Source organism: Strix aluco, chromosome 5, assembly GCF_031877795.1.
Source record: "Strix aluco isolate bStrAlu1 chromosome 5, bStrAlu1.hap1, whole genome shotgun sequence".
NCBI classification, from domain to species: Eukaryota; Metazoa; Chordata; class Aves; order Strigiformes; family Strigidae; genus Strix; species Strix aluco.
Genome location: NC_133935.1, coordinates 1,872,680 through 1,886,682, shown reverse-complemented (window position 1 = coordinate 1,886,682; position 14,003 = coordinate 1,872,680). Strand labels below are relative to the sequence as shown.

The 14,003-nt window shown below is 39.1% G+C and overlaps 1 protein-coding gene across 4 annotated transcripts in view; it reads right to left on the bottom strand.

The window, feature by feature from the left end:
- Positions 1-14,003, bottom strand: part of ARHGAP8 (Rho GTPase activating protein 8) — an 82,406-nt gene that overhangs the window by 43,770 nt on the left and 24,633 nt on the right. For 2 of the 4 annotated variants that reach the window (XM_074825595.1, XM_074825596.1), the window contains exons 4-6: positions 11,858-11,995; positions 8,565-8,639; positions 1,466-1,553 (exon numbers count right to left, since the gene is read on the bottom strand). In XM_074825595.1, the coding sequence (XP_074681696.1) occupies positions 1,466-1,553; positions 8,565-8,639; positions 11,858-11,995 (301 nt within the window). Of the gene's footprint in view, positions 1-1,465; positions 1,554-7,423; positions 7,538-8,564; positions 8,640-11,857; positions 11,996-14,003 lie in introns of those variants that run through there. The other 2 variants (XM_074825597.1, XM_074825598.1) reach the window with 2 other exon arrangements.

Below are 14,003 nucleotides of genomic sequence, written 5' to 3'. Positions count from 1 at the left end.
GGCACATTGCATCCAGAAAGCCTGTACTTCTAAAAATAATTGAGAGAGTTTTGTGGGCACAAAATAACCAGTACTTTTGCACGGTCAACTACCTGTTCCAAGGCTGTAACAGAATTGCAGGGACATTACAAAAGCTTTACCAAATCAATTCTTTAAGTGATTTCATGACAAAATACCTACCAATCTGAGCCTACTCTGCAGCTTTTCCTCAGAATTCAACATTTCAGTCCAACTATTCAAAAGCAGATCACTTGATAGTTATATTGCTAACTTCACATTCAGACACCTGCCTTCAGTTCTTTCTTAGCACAGACTTTCCAAGTGAATTTGATGTTGTCTCAGATACAGGAAAACCTGTAAATGTTCAAGTCCGAAAGAGTCTAAGGGCTGGAAACCCTGGTTTCATCAAGGCGTCTCCTCACAGAACTGAGGAAGGTTCTTAGATCTGGTGGCAATGTAGTTTGTCACACTCCTTTCTTTGGCATTTCCTATTAATCGTTGCAGGTAGCAATCTAGGTGAGAAGCTGACTGGTGTGGCTCTCCCTCCTAGGTGCTAACGCTCCCTCTGTGCTACACAGGAAGCTTTGGCTTAAGGCTGTGGAAATAACCTAGCTGTGAAATGAAATTTCATAGAAATGAAGCAACATGGTGTCAAACACACTTCTTAAGTAACCTGTCTTCTAATCCCTCTCTGTTTCTGAAAAGTTGAGATAACAGCACTTCTGTCCTTTCCAATGGTGGTGGGTACTGACGGCTGAAAGGTGCTCAAACACTTTGGCAATGGAGGCTGTACAAGAACTCCAAATAGCTTTAAAATGCTTAATAAGGACAGGACTCTCACGGCAGAACACATCTCCTTGTAGTGACAAACTACAAGGCAGAAACACATCCTGATACCTTGCTGCAGCAAATTTATAAGGAAGAATGTTATGGCTTTACATGTTCACAACCTCTTTTAACACAAGACCCCAAACATTACAAAGTGAGATGCATATAAAAACATTAAGCATAATATACTCTATGCAATGCAGATATTTTTATAAAAGATATTTTTATAAAAGAGGAAAATCACTAAGATGTAAATAACTAAACAACACCCTTGCTGAGTGATTTAGGAGATAAGGTATAGCAAATTAAGGCAAACACTGTTCATGGGAACGTATCTATAGAGCACCAAAATACTAGAATTTCTCTTTCATTGGTCCCCATCATAAATTAAATTTTTTAAAAGTGATCAGAACAAGTTAATTTCAGCACACAGCGAATTGCTGCTTCTAGTCAAGATTCCAGGTGAAGCAACTGGCAGTTTCATCCACACCTCATTCACTTAGTATTAACAGTAGTAGGTCTTCCATCCTTGCCTCCTGCTTCTCCTCTGTGAAAGCTCATTCACCGGGAAACAAGCTAACAGAAGTTCACGTATGAAATGCAAAGTAGTCCACACAGGAGACTGAGAGAAACTTACTCCAGCAATCTGGTGTGATTGAGCTGATGGGAGGGGGGCATACGGCAGCAACTGAAGGTAATCACCTTCCTTCCAGAATTGTCATCACCTGGTGAACAAAACAGTTAGTAAAGACAATGCTCATTTACTTATGCAATGGCACCTCAGTGATCTGAAGGAATAGGTTATATCTTCTGATATTTGGGGCTACCTCGACCTCCCGTCATTACTCAGCCTTCACTGTCAAATCCCATGTTGCCTACAGAAAGCAATTTGGCCACCGCTGCAGTGAAATGAAGCAGCTGCTGGGCAAATGATGAAGCTAAGCTGAGAGAGTCATATTCAGAGGTGGTTGGTGGTGCTCAGCTCCTGACAGGGATCACTTAAGTCCTCCTCAGGATTCAGTCGTGGAAGGAAACAGCCCTGCTTTCCCTAGTAGTCTTGGAAGTGACCTGCTTTCAAACTGTTTATGCTTTATTTCTGGAATTTATCACAATACTGCTCTGCCTACAAGCACTTTGGGCACCTGCTTTGTTTTTTTAACCACCGTAAGCTTTCTTAGACACTTTTTTCCAGAAGCACTGCTACATTCAGATCACATGTAAAACACAACAAGCAAGGCACACAAGTATGCTTTTCATAACCTGAAGATCCCTAAGCGTCCATCCCTTAGTTCCTGTGGCAAAGCATATATTGCTGCACTCGAGTTCATTTACTCTTTGACTCACGACAGCTTCACCCACACCACCTGTATAGACAAGGTTAGTGTTCATGCCATGCCCACCCCACACCCAACTTCTATCTGGAAAGGCAGGCACAGGGGTTAAGTCACGCTCATACTGAAGGTAACTCAGCACTGAAGACCCTGAGGTGTGAAGATTTCCACACATATCTACATGAAAGATACCACCGCTTTTAAAGCAATAGGGAAACACCCCAGAAAATGTTTAGACTGAATTCATATTTGAGACATTTTTGGTCTAATTTCAGTGTTCAAACTAAATGATATTTAATACTTGCTTTTATCACCACTAAAACATCAAAGTTTGGCTTTGATATCAGTAGGAGTATAATAAAGTTAAGAATTGGGGGGTTTTAGATATTCTTTATAATTCTGTTGTTCCCCTTTTACCCCTAATTAAGTAAATAACTGTAGTGAATAAATAAATAGAAAAAGTAGTAAAATGGGGGAAGCTAAATCTGTAATGAGCCACTTAATGAATAAAATCATATGAGCATTTCTATGAAAACTGGGTAGAACAGCTTCAGACCACTACTTAAGCTGTTCTAACTTGCATTACTGATGTTGGTTCAAATTACTTGATCTGAATAAACAGAACACTTCCCAGCTTTGAAAACACACATTTTCCATGACAACTCACCGCTGATAGTAACATGCTTCCCTTCACTCAGCTCAGGAAGAGGTGGCTGTCCTCACCTGACAGATTCCACAGAAAGGAAAAAAACTCTGTATTTGCTTTGTCCAGTTCCTACCTAGTTGTGCTTAACGGTACTTACAGAGGCCACGATGGGACAGCATCTAGTTAAATCCATTCTGTTTTAGGTGCAGAAGGAGAAGAGGAAGCGGTGAGATTAACCCTTAACGACTTTTCATGTATGAACACAGGCTGGGAGGTATCTGTATTATCAGTTCCAAGCCTGCATTAATCACCAGAAACTACACTACATAATCCTTCCACCGATTTGTTGAGCTCCATCTTAAAAAACAGTTTGGTTTTTGAGTTTCTTGCTCCTCCTGCTCACTGCTTTGAGAACTAGCAACCTGCTTTCTCAATTCCAGTCTAAAAGTCATAGCAAGTTTGTCCCGATTTGTTTGTGTGACAATGACATCACTCAGCTGAAGCAGCACTTCTCCTTCAGTACTATTTACCATCCTGAAGGACTCTCTAGACAACAATCATATCCCCTCCCAGCCTGTATTTTACCGCTTGTAAACAAGTTAGATCTTCCATCTCTTCCCCAACCTAGCTATTCTCTACCCTACTCCAATCTGAATGCATCTTTCCTAAACACAGGTGGGTAAGATAGATAATAAATTGCAGATAAACATCACATGCAGGACTTAAAAATATTTCTGTCTTTACTGAAAAGCAAGATGAAGTATTAACGTAGTTGGACAGCTATAGCTGGATTATCTCTGATGGCCACCCCACTCTTATTTCACAGAAGATCACTTCTGTCTTTTTTTATTTATACAACCAAAGAACTTTCTGCTATTTGCTTTAACGATCTAACTCAGCTTGACTTTTGGCAAATACTTTAGTCCTGTACCTTTGACTTCCAAAACATAGCTTTCTCTGCTGGCTGGTTCCTTCTTCCCCTTCCTTTTCAGCTGACTACTTATTTTTATTATATTTCTCAAAGGTGTTTTTTCAACCCACAAGGCCTGGTGCCTCTTCCCACATTAAAAATAAATTCTGACTCGTGTTAAATAAAGTGCTTGTGCACCACTAAAGGAAGACCATGCACAACAAAACAATTATTGTACTCAGGTATGTCTGCATATTCTTTAACAGATCATAATTTTATTTCCCGAAGTTATTTTTAAGTGTCTTATCTGATATTCTCAGAGTACTTATAAAGGCATTATAATGTGACACGCATTAATATGAATGATGTACTAAAATTAAATTAAAACATTAATAAAAGATTGTTCTCTAAATCATGACTTGTTTGTGAAAAAATAGCTGTGCTACAATGCACTGTAGGATATTTTATTTGTTAGAGACAATCACTTTTATGAGCAAAATAAAACTAAGAAAGGTTTCCAGTTAAATTACTAAATGAGTCACTAATTGTTACTGTTGGTCACATTCAACTGCTTGAATTAAAAGGCGAAAAAAAAAAAAATCCCCAGCTTTATAAAAGACTGCAGATACACTTAGAACATAAAACACACATAATTGCTTGGTTTCAATAATGAGAAATCTGAGGCAGAGAAACGTTTTCAAAATTAGCAGCAGAGCAGAGCACCTTGTTCTCCCACCCCACAGTGCCACACAGGCAACAACCGCAAACCAGAAAAGGCGACCGGTAACCTCAACTCCATTAAAAACTAAATAAAGCAGTGCCAGCTTCCTATTAGTGACGGCAGCTAATGAAAGGGAAGAGGCTGCTCGCTCTTCATAGGCATCCATCATGTTTTGAACAACATCGAATTTTAACGTGGCACACAAAGTGCTGAGGGAAACAGAAGCAGCTTTCCTTGCCCCCCACCAGAAGGGCTGTGACCGAGCACCCTGGGAAATTCCCGTGGCATTTTCTACAGCATTTGCTTCTCAGTCCAACATAGTTTGAATGTCATGACCTTCAGCATATAATTATTACCCAAACATGTGAAAGTGCATTTTAAGAGTAAAGTGGGGAGGGATAGTTATCGGCACAGTCAAAGGAGAGTGTAATGGGAAATACACTGATTATAAAATCAGCACAGAGTATGTTTTTATCCCGCAAAACCCATATTTCCCTACTACTTGGACTTAAACAGAAAGATGCCTCATTTCCTACAGGGGACAAAGCAAAGAAGAAGTGCAGTATCAGCTTTCCTCCTTCATGTTTTGCTTTCAGGTCAAAAATGGAGCTTTGTTTTAACCTCCTTTATTTCCTAGGCTAATGTCACCAACCACTTTCAGATGACAGTTGACAATCTGTCCCACCCTCCCGGGAAAGCCTGCTCCTCCCCTTATCTTTCTGCACTGGTTTTGAGCTCCAGGTATTTCGGAGGCATTCCCAAAGACTGAGTGCTTGGGCACTCACACTCCTCTAGCCACCTGCCTACACTTTTTTAAAAGCCACTGGCTCAGATTCTGCCCTGGTGCACAAAACGCTCTGACGGACTCCTCAGGCCCACAGGAGGGCTCAGGCACTCGCTGTGGTGCCGAGACAATCCCGGGCAGCCGCAGGATTATCGGCTGTGCTGGCCCCGGAGCACGGCGACACCAGCCACCTCCTCCGCGCTGGGCGAGTAGAGAGGGGTGTGGAGAGCACACTGTCCAGAATGAGATTTATGCACTTTAAAGACAAGCTATCTGCTGGGGTTTTATTTGCCTGGATTTCACTGAAACAGATATGAATCATACATCGCTTTACATAGCAAGCTTAGCAGTAGAAAAAACTTACAGTGAGACACAGGGAAGGGCAAGTGGGAAAAAGGATTGTTCTACTTTTTAATTAAGAATTTGGATGGCACAGCACTTTCTGACTGCTTCTTGAAAATGAAAAAGTTTTTTCTACTGATATAGCTCATTCCAATTTGCAAATGAGATCTTTTGAATGCTGTAATTTTAGCACAACTTTTTAAGAGCTTTTGTTCTGAGGATACTAAACATTACTATTTTATAAGTGAAAAGTGAAATATCATTTTACTTCACTGAAGCTTGTCATTATCACATCACAGCAAAGTGACATCCTAAAGGCAACAGAAGTTCTGCCACTGGTTTCAGTGGGAGTAGAAGCAGGGTCAAAATCCAGGGGACTTGCCACAACAGTGAAAACACTTGCTCATGTATTTGTTTCTTTCATAGAATTTAAGCTAGAGAAAAGGAGCCCAAACCTCAATTACACCGTGTTAAATGGCAAGACAAACTGCTTTCAAGCTTCCTACTCTCTACAGCTCAGGGAAATACGGCGTCGCAAAAAAGCCATCATGAAACTTCTGTGTTTTGCCTAGGCTGAGTAATGGACAGTAAATACACCCACAACTAATTCACCGTGGGGCTCTGCCCATCCACGATGACAAACTTCTTAATCAGTTAAGAAATACACAGCCAAGATAACACAGCTGAGCCTCAACATAGCAGGAGAAGCTCATACCTTTGGCTGTAGACATATGAGTCGTCTTTCTCCTGGCATTGATCACCTCGGCTGATCATATTAAAATACATTACAATGGCTATTAGTCAGCTTAAAGAAGTATTAAAACATCCACTGTAATGTTTATCCTTTGGGACAGAGATCGGATCCACCAAGGAAATACGGAGAACGACACCAACTCTAAGTTCCAAGAGCATACTTGTTTTGATTTCACAAAATTCCCTTTTTTTGCATTCGTTCCTCTGGAGTCTACTTGTGTCCACCAGTTTATTTAGAAACCAGCTTTCTGTGAGAGGATTGCACCTGCACTGCACCTGGCTCATTCTGGAAAATGCTAAAATTGCAATTAAAATCAAGTACATGCTCAGGTGTCTTTTTAAATAGGAATGCCTATAAGTGAATGTTCAGGAGATTTCCTACCTCAGGAACCTTGTTCATTCCCCTCAGAAAGCCAAGATTCCCCAAAGATTCCTCCATGAGCAATTTGTCTTTTAAATTGTGTCTACGAAAAACACTTTGCCACAGCACATTTTCTTCAGATCAGCTGAAACCAAAAGGATAGCTTGCTTTTTGATGTAATTAATTATTTACATTTCATCTGTGCTCCTTTTAAAGTATGTAAAATAAGTCGAACAAGGGTGAGTTAAAGCCATTCCTGAAGCTAACCTCTCTAATGTCAGTACAGTTCTATCTGGCTGACTCTGGACTAGAACAATGCTCTAATCATGAAAGGGGAACTGAAAATCAACCTGCTTTCAGTGATGCAAAACTAAGTATTTTGATAATTCACAGAAAGCGTAGAAGAAAATTTAAGGAAAACAAAGAAACAGCAGCACAGTCAAGCAGAAAGGAAATATAATTTACATTTACTTGATAAAGGGGAAATAGTGCCAGGATTTTCTTTTTAATAAGGTATATTCAGGTGTAGAATGACTTGTGTTATATTGTCAGGACTCCCAAACATAAAGTTGAGTTCACATTTACATTTGAATTTGGCACTTTGAGCCATCATTTATTTTAGCAAGCTCTACTAAATGAGGTTTAAAGCAGACCCGTTATATTTTCTCAGATTCAACAAGAAAGCACATCCATATATTTTGATATAATTAACTCAGTTTTATCTTTAAAAAAGACACTATAACTTACAGCCTGATGCTCAAAGCGAGGAATGCAGTAAAATAAGGATTTACTTCCTTTCACATTCTGAGAAGAAAATGGTTGAAGAAGCAAGAGGAGAAGTGGTGCAGAATTTGGAAAATCCAAGCTCAATCCCTGTGTAAAGGATTTGAACCCATGTTTCTAGCACTCAGGCAAGCTCCCTCTTCACTAGAGCAGGAAACACTTTTCACTGATATCAACCTTTATTTTGGAGCTGCTCTCACAGCAGTTGAGAGGAAAACAAGACAACACCCAATTGGTTAGGATATGCTTTGTAAAGTGCAAAGCCCACATTAAACTCCGCTCTTGTGCTGCAAATATGTTACCAACCAGAGCCCTCAGCTTCCTTCTTGAAAACTGCCGAAGGCTGAGGTCTCTCCAGTTGATTTGTTGTTTTCCCCAAAAGGGTACTTATGAAATAATGTCAGAGATACTGATTTCAGGAATACCCTTTGGAAATTAAAAAAAAAAAAAAAAAAAAAAAAAAAAGGAAACAAAACAAAACCCAGAAAGGAAATCTTTTAAGAAAAAAAAAAATAAATCTTTAAACCCAGTTCTTTCCTGTGGCACTGCAGTTTACAGACCACAGATCTGTTTCTGAAGGTATTGCAAGGAGTAGCAAAGCTGTCACCGAGATGGACTGAAAATTATTACAACTTGTATTTTAGGCTTATTAGGTAATTCATTACAATTCGCTCCTTACATGTTATAAAAATGAAATCACAACTTTACTGTTCACAGTCTGATCTACAAAATACTATTCTAATCAGTATCTAATGCACTGGTTCAAAATCAGAAAGGGGCATGGGATCAACTGGATCCTGAAGAAAAATACAGTCTCTACAAAGACCCAGGCTGGGTATCTGAAATCTTTAAATATAACTAGAAAAGCAGTAAGAGTCTCAGAAGGGAAATTCAGATTTAAAACAATGATGGACTTTGATTCCATTAAAAAGTTTTGCCTAACACACAAGAGGATGTCACTGTCAGTTAATGAAAACACAAGCATCAGAGACAGAGTCCTGCTAAATAAGCACAGATTCAAAAAAAGATGCTGCAAAACGTTGTCAGCAATCATATCATAGAAGCAAACTATAGAAAATAAGGAAGCTTGATGCATCATATATACTTCTACGTCCCTTCCTTTTTGTCACAAAGAAAAATGATCTTGAGTTTCCTTTTAGGCAACAGATTGAAACTTCTCCTTCAAAACAGAAATAAAAAGAACCATCATTGCAGCACTGTGCCATTTACATATGCTTAGAGTAGTCAGCTGCACATTGGTATTAGTGACATCAATCAGTCTGTAATTAATAAACAATTATTAAAGCTTACATCTTTTTAAAACGTCCCCTGTTCTTATTCAATTAACTGTATTTTCACACTGTATGAATACAACTCGAAAAATCTCCTTTGCATACAGTCAAAGCTATTGTTATGGAAAGCAGGTACGAGTCATTTGAATTTGTGAGAAGCAAGAAGGAATTTTAGGGTTTTTTTAAAAATTAACTGTTGGAAACTAGATCACTAAGAGATGGATGAATTACTGCAAATATGTTCACCAAAATTTTTTTTCTTCAATCATTTCCAACAATACAGCTCATTGTCTTTCAGTCACAGAAGTAAAACTGAAGGAAAAGCTTTCAGAATTGCTTTAAAACAGCCATTCCAAACACTGAAATTATACTTTGTCTTATTCAAAGACATTATTAATTATAAACTAGGAACAAATCATTTAAAAATTATGTGTTTCAAAAGGGAATGGCCTTTTCCAAGATGCAAAGGAGATCTGAAGAGCTCATCCTTCCCTCACTTGAATCTAAGCCCAGAAAACACTCAAACCTGACTCCGCTGGGGACAGGAAGGTCTTGTTTCGTGGAGGTGAAGCATGTCCTTGGATCACAGTTCACCTTCCCCATGTTCTGGAGTCACACGCACACCTCTGCGTTCTCCTTTTCCCTGCCACATTCACAGCTGCTTTTGAGGTGCAGACTGCCTTCTGAAGCACGGTTCCTGGCTTGTGCCTGACCTTTAAACTGTCCAGTAAACTTGCAAAATTCCATCATATATTTCTGACTGAAATGGCAGCTAGTCAGTCTTTTCTGAGCTTAAACAATGGCTAGGGGACTTTCTTCCCTACAAACGGCTGCAGTATTAAGGATAAAACCATCAGAGATAATCCAACATTTCAGTCAAGATTCATCTTGTGAACATCTCCCTTTGCTCTGGTGAATTTAAACCAGGATTATACTTAATGTTTGGGCTTTATTCCAAACAAACACTGATAAGGAGCAAGTTACAGAACGAAACTATGGAAGCTACAGGTAGGTCTCTTTAAAATACACTGTGGCTTTCGCTTTACTAAAGTGAAGCACATTCCTGTTCTCTAACACAGGAATAAGGCATAAGATGAAGCCAGGCGGGACTGCTCGGGGAAGGGCAGGCTGGTTATCATTCTGTCCCCACCACATGTTCTTTGTTTCACCAGCAGTGAAGGCATGAATATTTTAAAGGTGCTGTTCCAGTATATTTCATCTTCTCATTTCAAAAATTTTCCCCTTTTTCGAGTTCCCCCATGATTTTAACTCTTCCAAGTCAAATGACAGAGCCCTTCTGAGACCACGGAAGTTATAGTTTTTGTTTGCCTTGGTAGTAAGTAAACTCTTTATTTATTTATTTATTTTTAAATCAGCAGGGAATGTCTTATTGGTCAGTCAAGGCCAACTTAATCAGATTGCCAACTTGTCCCCTTTTCCCCCAGTCTGGAGGGATGGAGAAAAGGAGCTTTGTCTAAGCACAGGCTCAGGGGTTTCAGCTTATCACCCAGCAGCCCTGCCCATAGCTGCAAAAATCACAATGGTTCTTCCAAGGAAAATAAGCACACAAGGACCCTTCAGAATTAACACCAGCTAAAACAGACAAACACCAAGCGCTTATGACTTCCAGGGCAGCTTTCCAGATGAATGAGGAGCAACAGCACACATTTACTAAATAGTTGTGTATGATTAAATTTGAAACAGTACATGGCCAATCACAATTTCATGTCGAGTATACTAGCAGGAGAAAAAAAAAGTCTTGAAGATCTCTTTTAAAGTGCTATCATGTAGCACTGCCTAATACAGCAGATGGAAGAGGTTCTTAGGTGGACAGTTATAGTGACTCTGGTGTATCCAGTGTGTCTGTTAACACATCTATTTCACACTTTGTCAGTTTGATTTCAATGGTTTCATTAATAACTTCATATCTTGGCATTTCCCCCATCCCAAAGCTGGGGCTTAAGTGAGAAACATCCTAGTGGGTTAGCAGGTAGTAGCTTCTGAATCACAGGAATGGGAATCTGTTATTCCCTTGTTTATCTATCTGAGTGTTAATGCTGGGGGGGGGGGTAGTTTTAAAGAAGGTAAAAAATATTATCCTGTGTATAACTAGCTTCAAGAAGAAAAGTTACTATGGGTAAAATTCTACTCCCACTATAAGTCTGAAGACAAATTGCCACAGATTTCACTGTCCTAGACAATCGTACTTCACCAGAGGACTGATTTTGCTAAAGTTGATATTCACCTGGATAACATGGCTCCAATTCAGGAAGGTACCCGAGTTATAAAATTCTTGAGGAATCATAATCTAGGCTCAGTAAAGTATGCAGTACAAAAAGTATGCACAATATGACACAATCTTAGACTTCATTAGGATGAGCAGTGTTAAATAACACTACTTGTGTCTTATTGTACACACTTCTTTAGTTCAGGATTGTGATTATCAGTACGATTTTAACAAGCACATCGATGCCAGAAATAAGCCAAAAGGAAAAAAATATGTAATGAGTTCTTTAAAGAGGTGCTTTTATATCATAAATATGCCCACATGTCTTATACATTGCCAGAATGTTTTAAAAATAAGTAACTGCGAACATGAAATGATCCAATATTTAACTATGCTATGTACCCATAGCTCCTCTCCCTGTCACAACAGAAAGTCAGGTGATAAACGCAGTTAACATTTACTTCAACAGTTTCCTTTCTGCCTTTTGTTAGTTTTTATACAGTAACCCATATCTCTTCAGTTGCACACCCTTTCCAGGGCAGACTAGAAAAATTATTATGTGTGGCTACACAACAATTCAGGTTACTCAGAAAACAAAACAGCTTATCACAAATAAAGTACAGATCTGTTACAGCCACAGTTAGGCCTCAGATTATAATATATTGCTATAGTTATATTTTAAAGCAAGATTAAGCTCAAATATTTGGCTCATAATTCATCTGCAGAAGAGCACCGAGTTCACATATTACTATTCAGCTGCTTTTCAGGATGAAGGCTGAAAGCATCAACATTATTCCTATGCATCACCTTGAGGAGTACAGTGAGAAAAATGTGGTAAGGGATGTAGTAAGGTAAAGCCATAGTATCTTCCACACGTACCTGCTAACTGAATGATGCCATGTCTTGCAACATCATAGTAGGGGTGATTGATATTTAGCTCAGGATCTTCAAGTGGTGGAGGCATAAATGTTTCCTCCTGTTCTGACTGTGTATTTTCCACTTCATCTTTCTGCAGTTCTAAAGGAGCAAGCAAGAATGCTTAAGTGCTGATGAACAGAGAAAAATTTTGCCTCCAATATATTTCTGAAGGGCTGAATTTTAGCTCAGTTCGACAAAAACACAGGCCTTTATCACCATTTGTTGCAGTTTCAAATCGGTTCCTTGTTCTTTACCCTTCCTTATGTGTGGGAAAAGCAACCCTTCAGTATCTCAAAGGTACCTCCACATCCTCCTTTAGATTAATATCTACTGTGATGCTCACAAAAATCTCGACAATGACTGGACAGCTGGCACACTGTGACCTTGCTATTCATGACTGCTGGTGTTGTCTCATCTACACTCCCACAATCTGCTTGTTGTATCCATCTCCAGCTTCTTGCCTTTTATTTCAGGGTTGCCCAAATGGAGAAGTCAAAGTTTCAGTATGCGAACATGTGAGATGACAGCTACTCCCCAATAACCCCCCGTGTGAACGCTCTCTGGGAACAGACCCACCACTTAGCGTAAAGGTAGCAAACCGCAAACAAATCTCCATCTCGCCTCCCCCAAAATCCACTGTTTCCTTGAAATCCTTTAACCTGCGGAACTTGCAACAGGCAAGGCAGCCAAATGTCCATCCAGCGTGTAACTCCGGCTAGAGGCCAAGCAAAGGTGCAAAAGTCTGCTCAAAGCCCAGTAAGACCAATGGGAATTCTTCCCCCAACTTCAGTGGAATCTGGACTAGATCCTAGAATTAAAATCTACTCGGCACTGAAATGACCAACACAAGGTCAATTGATCTTGTTCCAGGGTTTTTTGGTTTTGGTTTGGTTCGGTTTTTTTTCCAAGTTTTTTCCAAAGTGTTGTAAGGTTCAAGAAGAGCTGATCCTAAGTACATATCCAAATGAACACAGATTCTGGGATAATTACTGTCACTAATGATTCTACACAATTCAAATTAATGCTTTCTAGAAACTGACAGGAACAACATTAAATTGACACACTAACACACAAGTGTCTTGGTGGCTTAAGAGAAGAAAAGGCACACGTAAAGAGAAAAATTAAACGTCCTGATAAGGTGCAGCACCCCCTGCACACCATCCATCTCTGTTTATCACGCAAGCTTTAATAAGGTAGAATTAACAGTTTTACCTATAACATTATTAGTGCCACTTTTAAAAGTGCTTCAAGAACATTTTGCCTCCTGATCATCTACATATTTCATATGCCCTGTCTTGCACCATGCAAGACACACTAGGGCAGACAGAATATATTAAGTATTGATTTCAGCCAGATTTATGTGCCAGTAGCTAATAAGCGTTAGAGAAAAACTCTTACTAAATATTTCTGAATGCTTTCCACTCACAGTTTCTCAGTATCTTTCTGTCCTATAAACAGCCACATGAAAGCTTTATTGTCTCATTTTTAACTTGATTTGTACCAAAAATGCATTTCACAAGGATGAAAAATGCTACTAGTGGCTGGGCTTCTCAAAGACAAAGAGGAGTCAGGAACACGTGTACTACTTTTACATTACTTTATGTCTGAATTCACACTAAAGCCTCCTCAAAAAATAAATCAGCAGCCCCACGGCGGGGAAAAAAAAAAAAAAATCTGTCTTTAGAAATACATCATTAGAGTCCTCTTCATACACACAAAAAGTTTAAATTATTATTATCTCAAAAATGTGCATTTTTCTGCCCTTTAAAAGTGTATCATACATAAAAAGCTACACTAACCTTAACTGGAAAAATGTTATTTCACATTAAAGAATGTTTTTGTCCCAAGAGCTGGGAAGAATAACATAAACATAATGCAGTCTATGAATTTCACAGTTTTTTCCTTTTTAAAAATATTTAAGTCATATTAAAACTCAGAACAAGGAAAACACTACTTTGTTTATTGGGATGGGTTTTTTTTTTTTTCCATGTCTGAGCACTGTAACCTCTCAAGTAACAAAGTTTCAAAAGGGAGAGAGAAAAAGAAATAGAAAATGTTAGTCTGTGGGAATGTGAAGCAGGAGCTGTAAACCATTTACATAATCCAC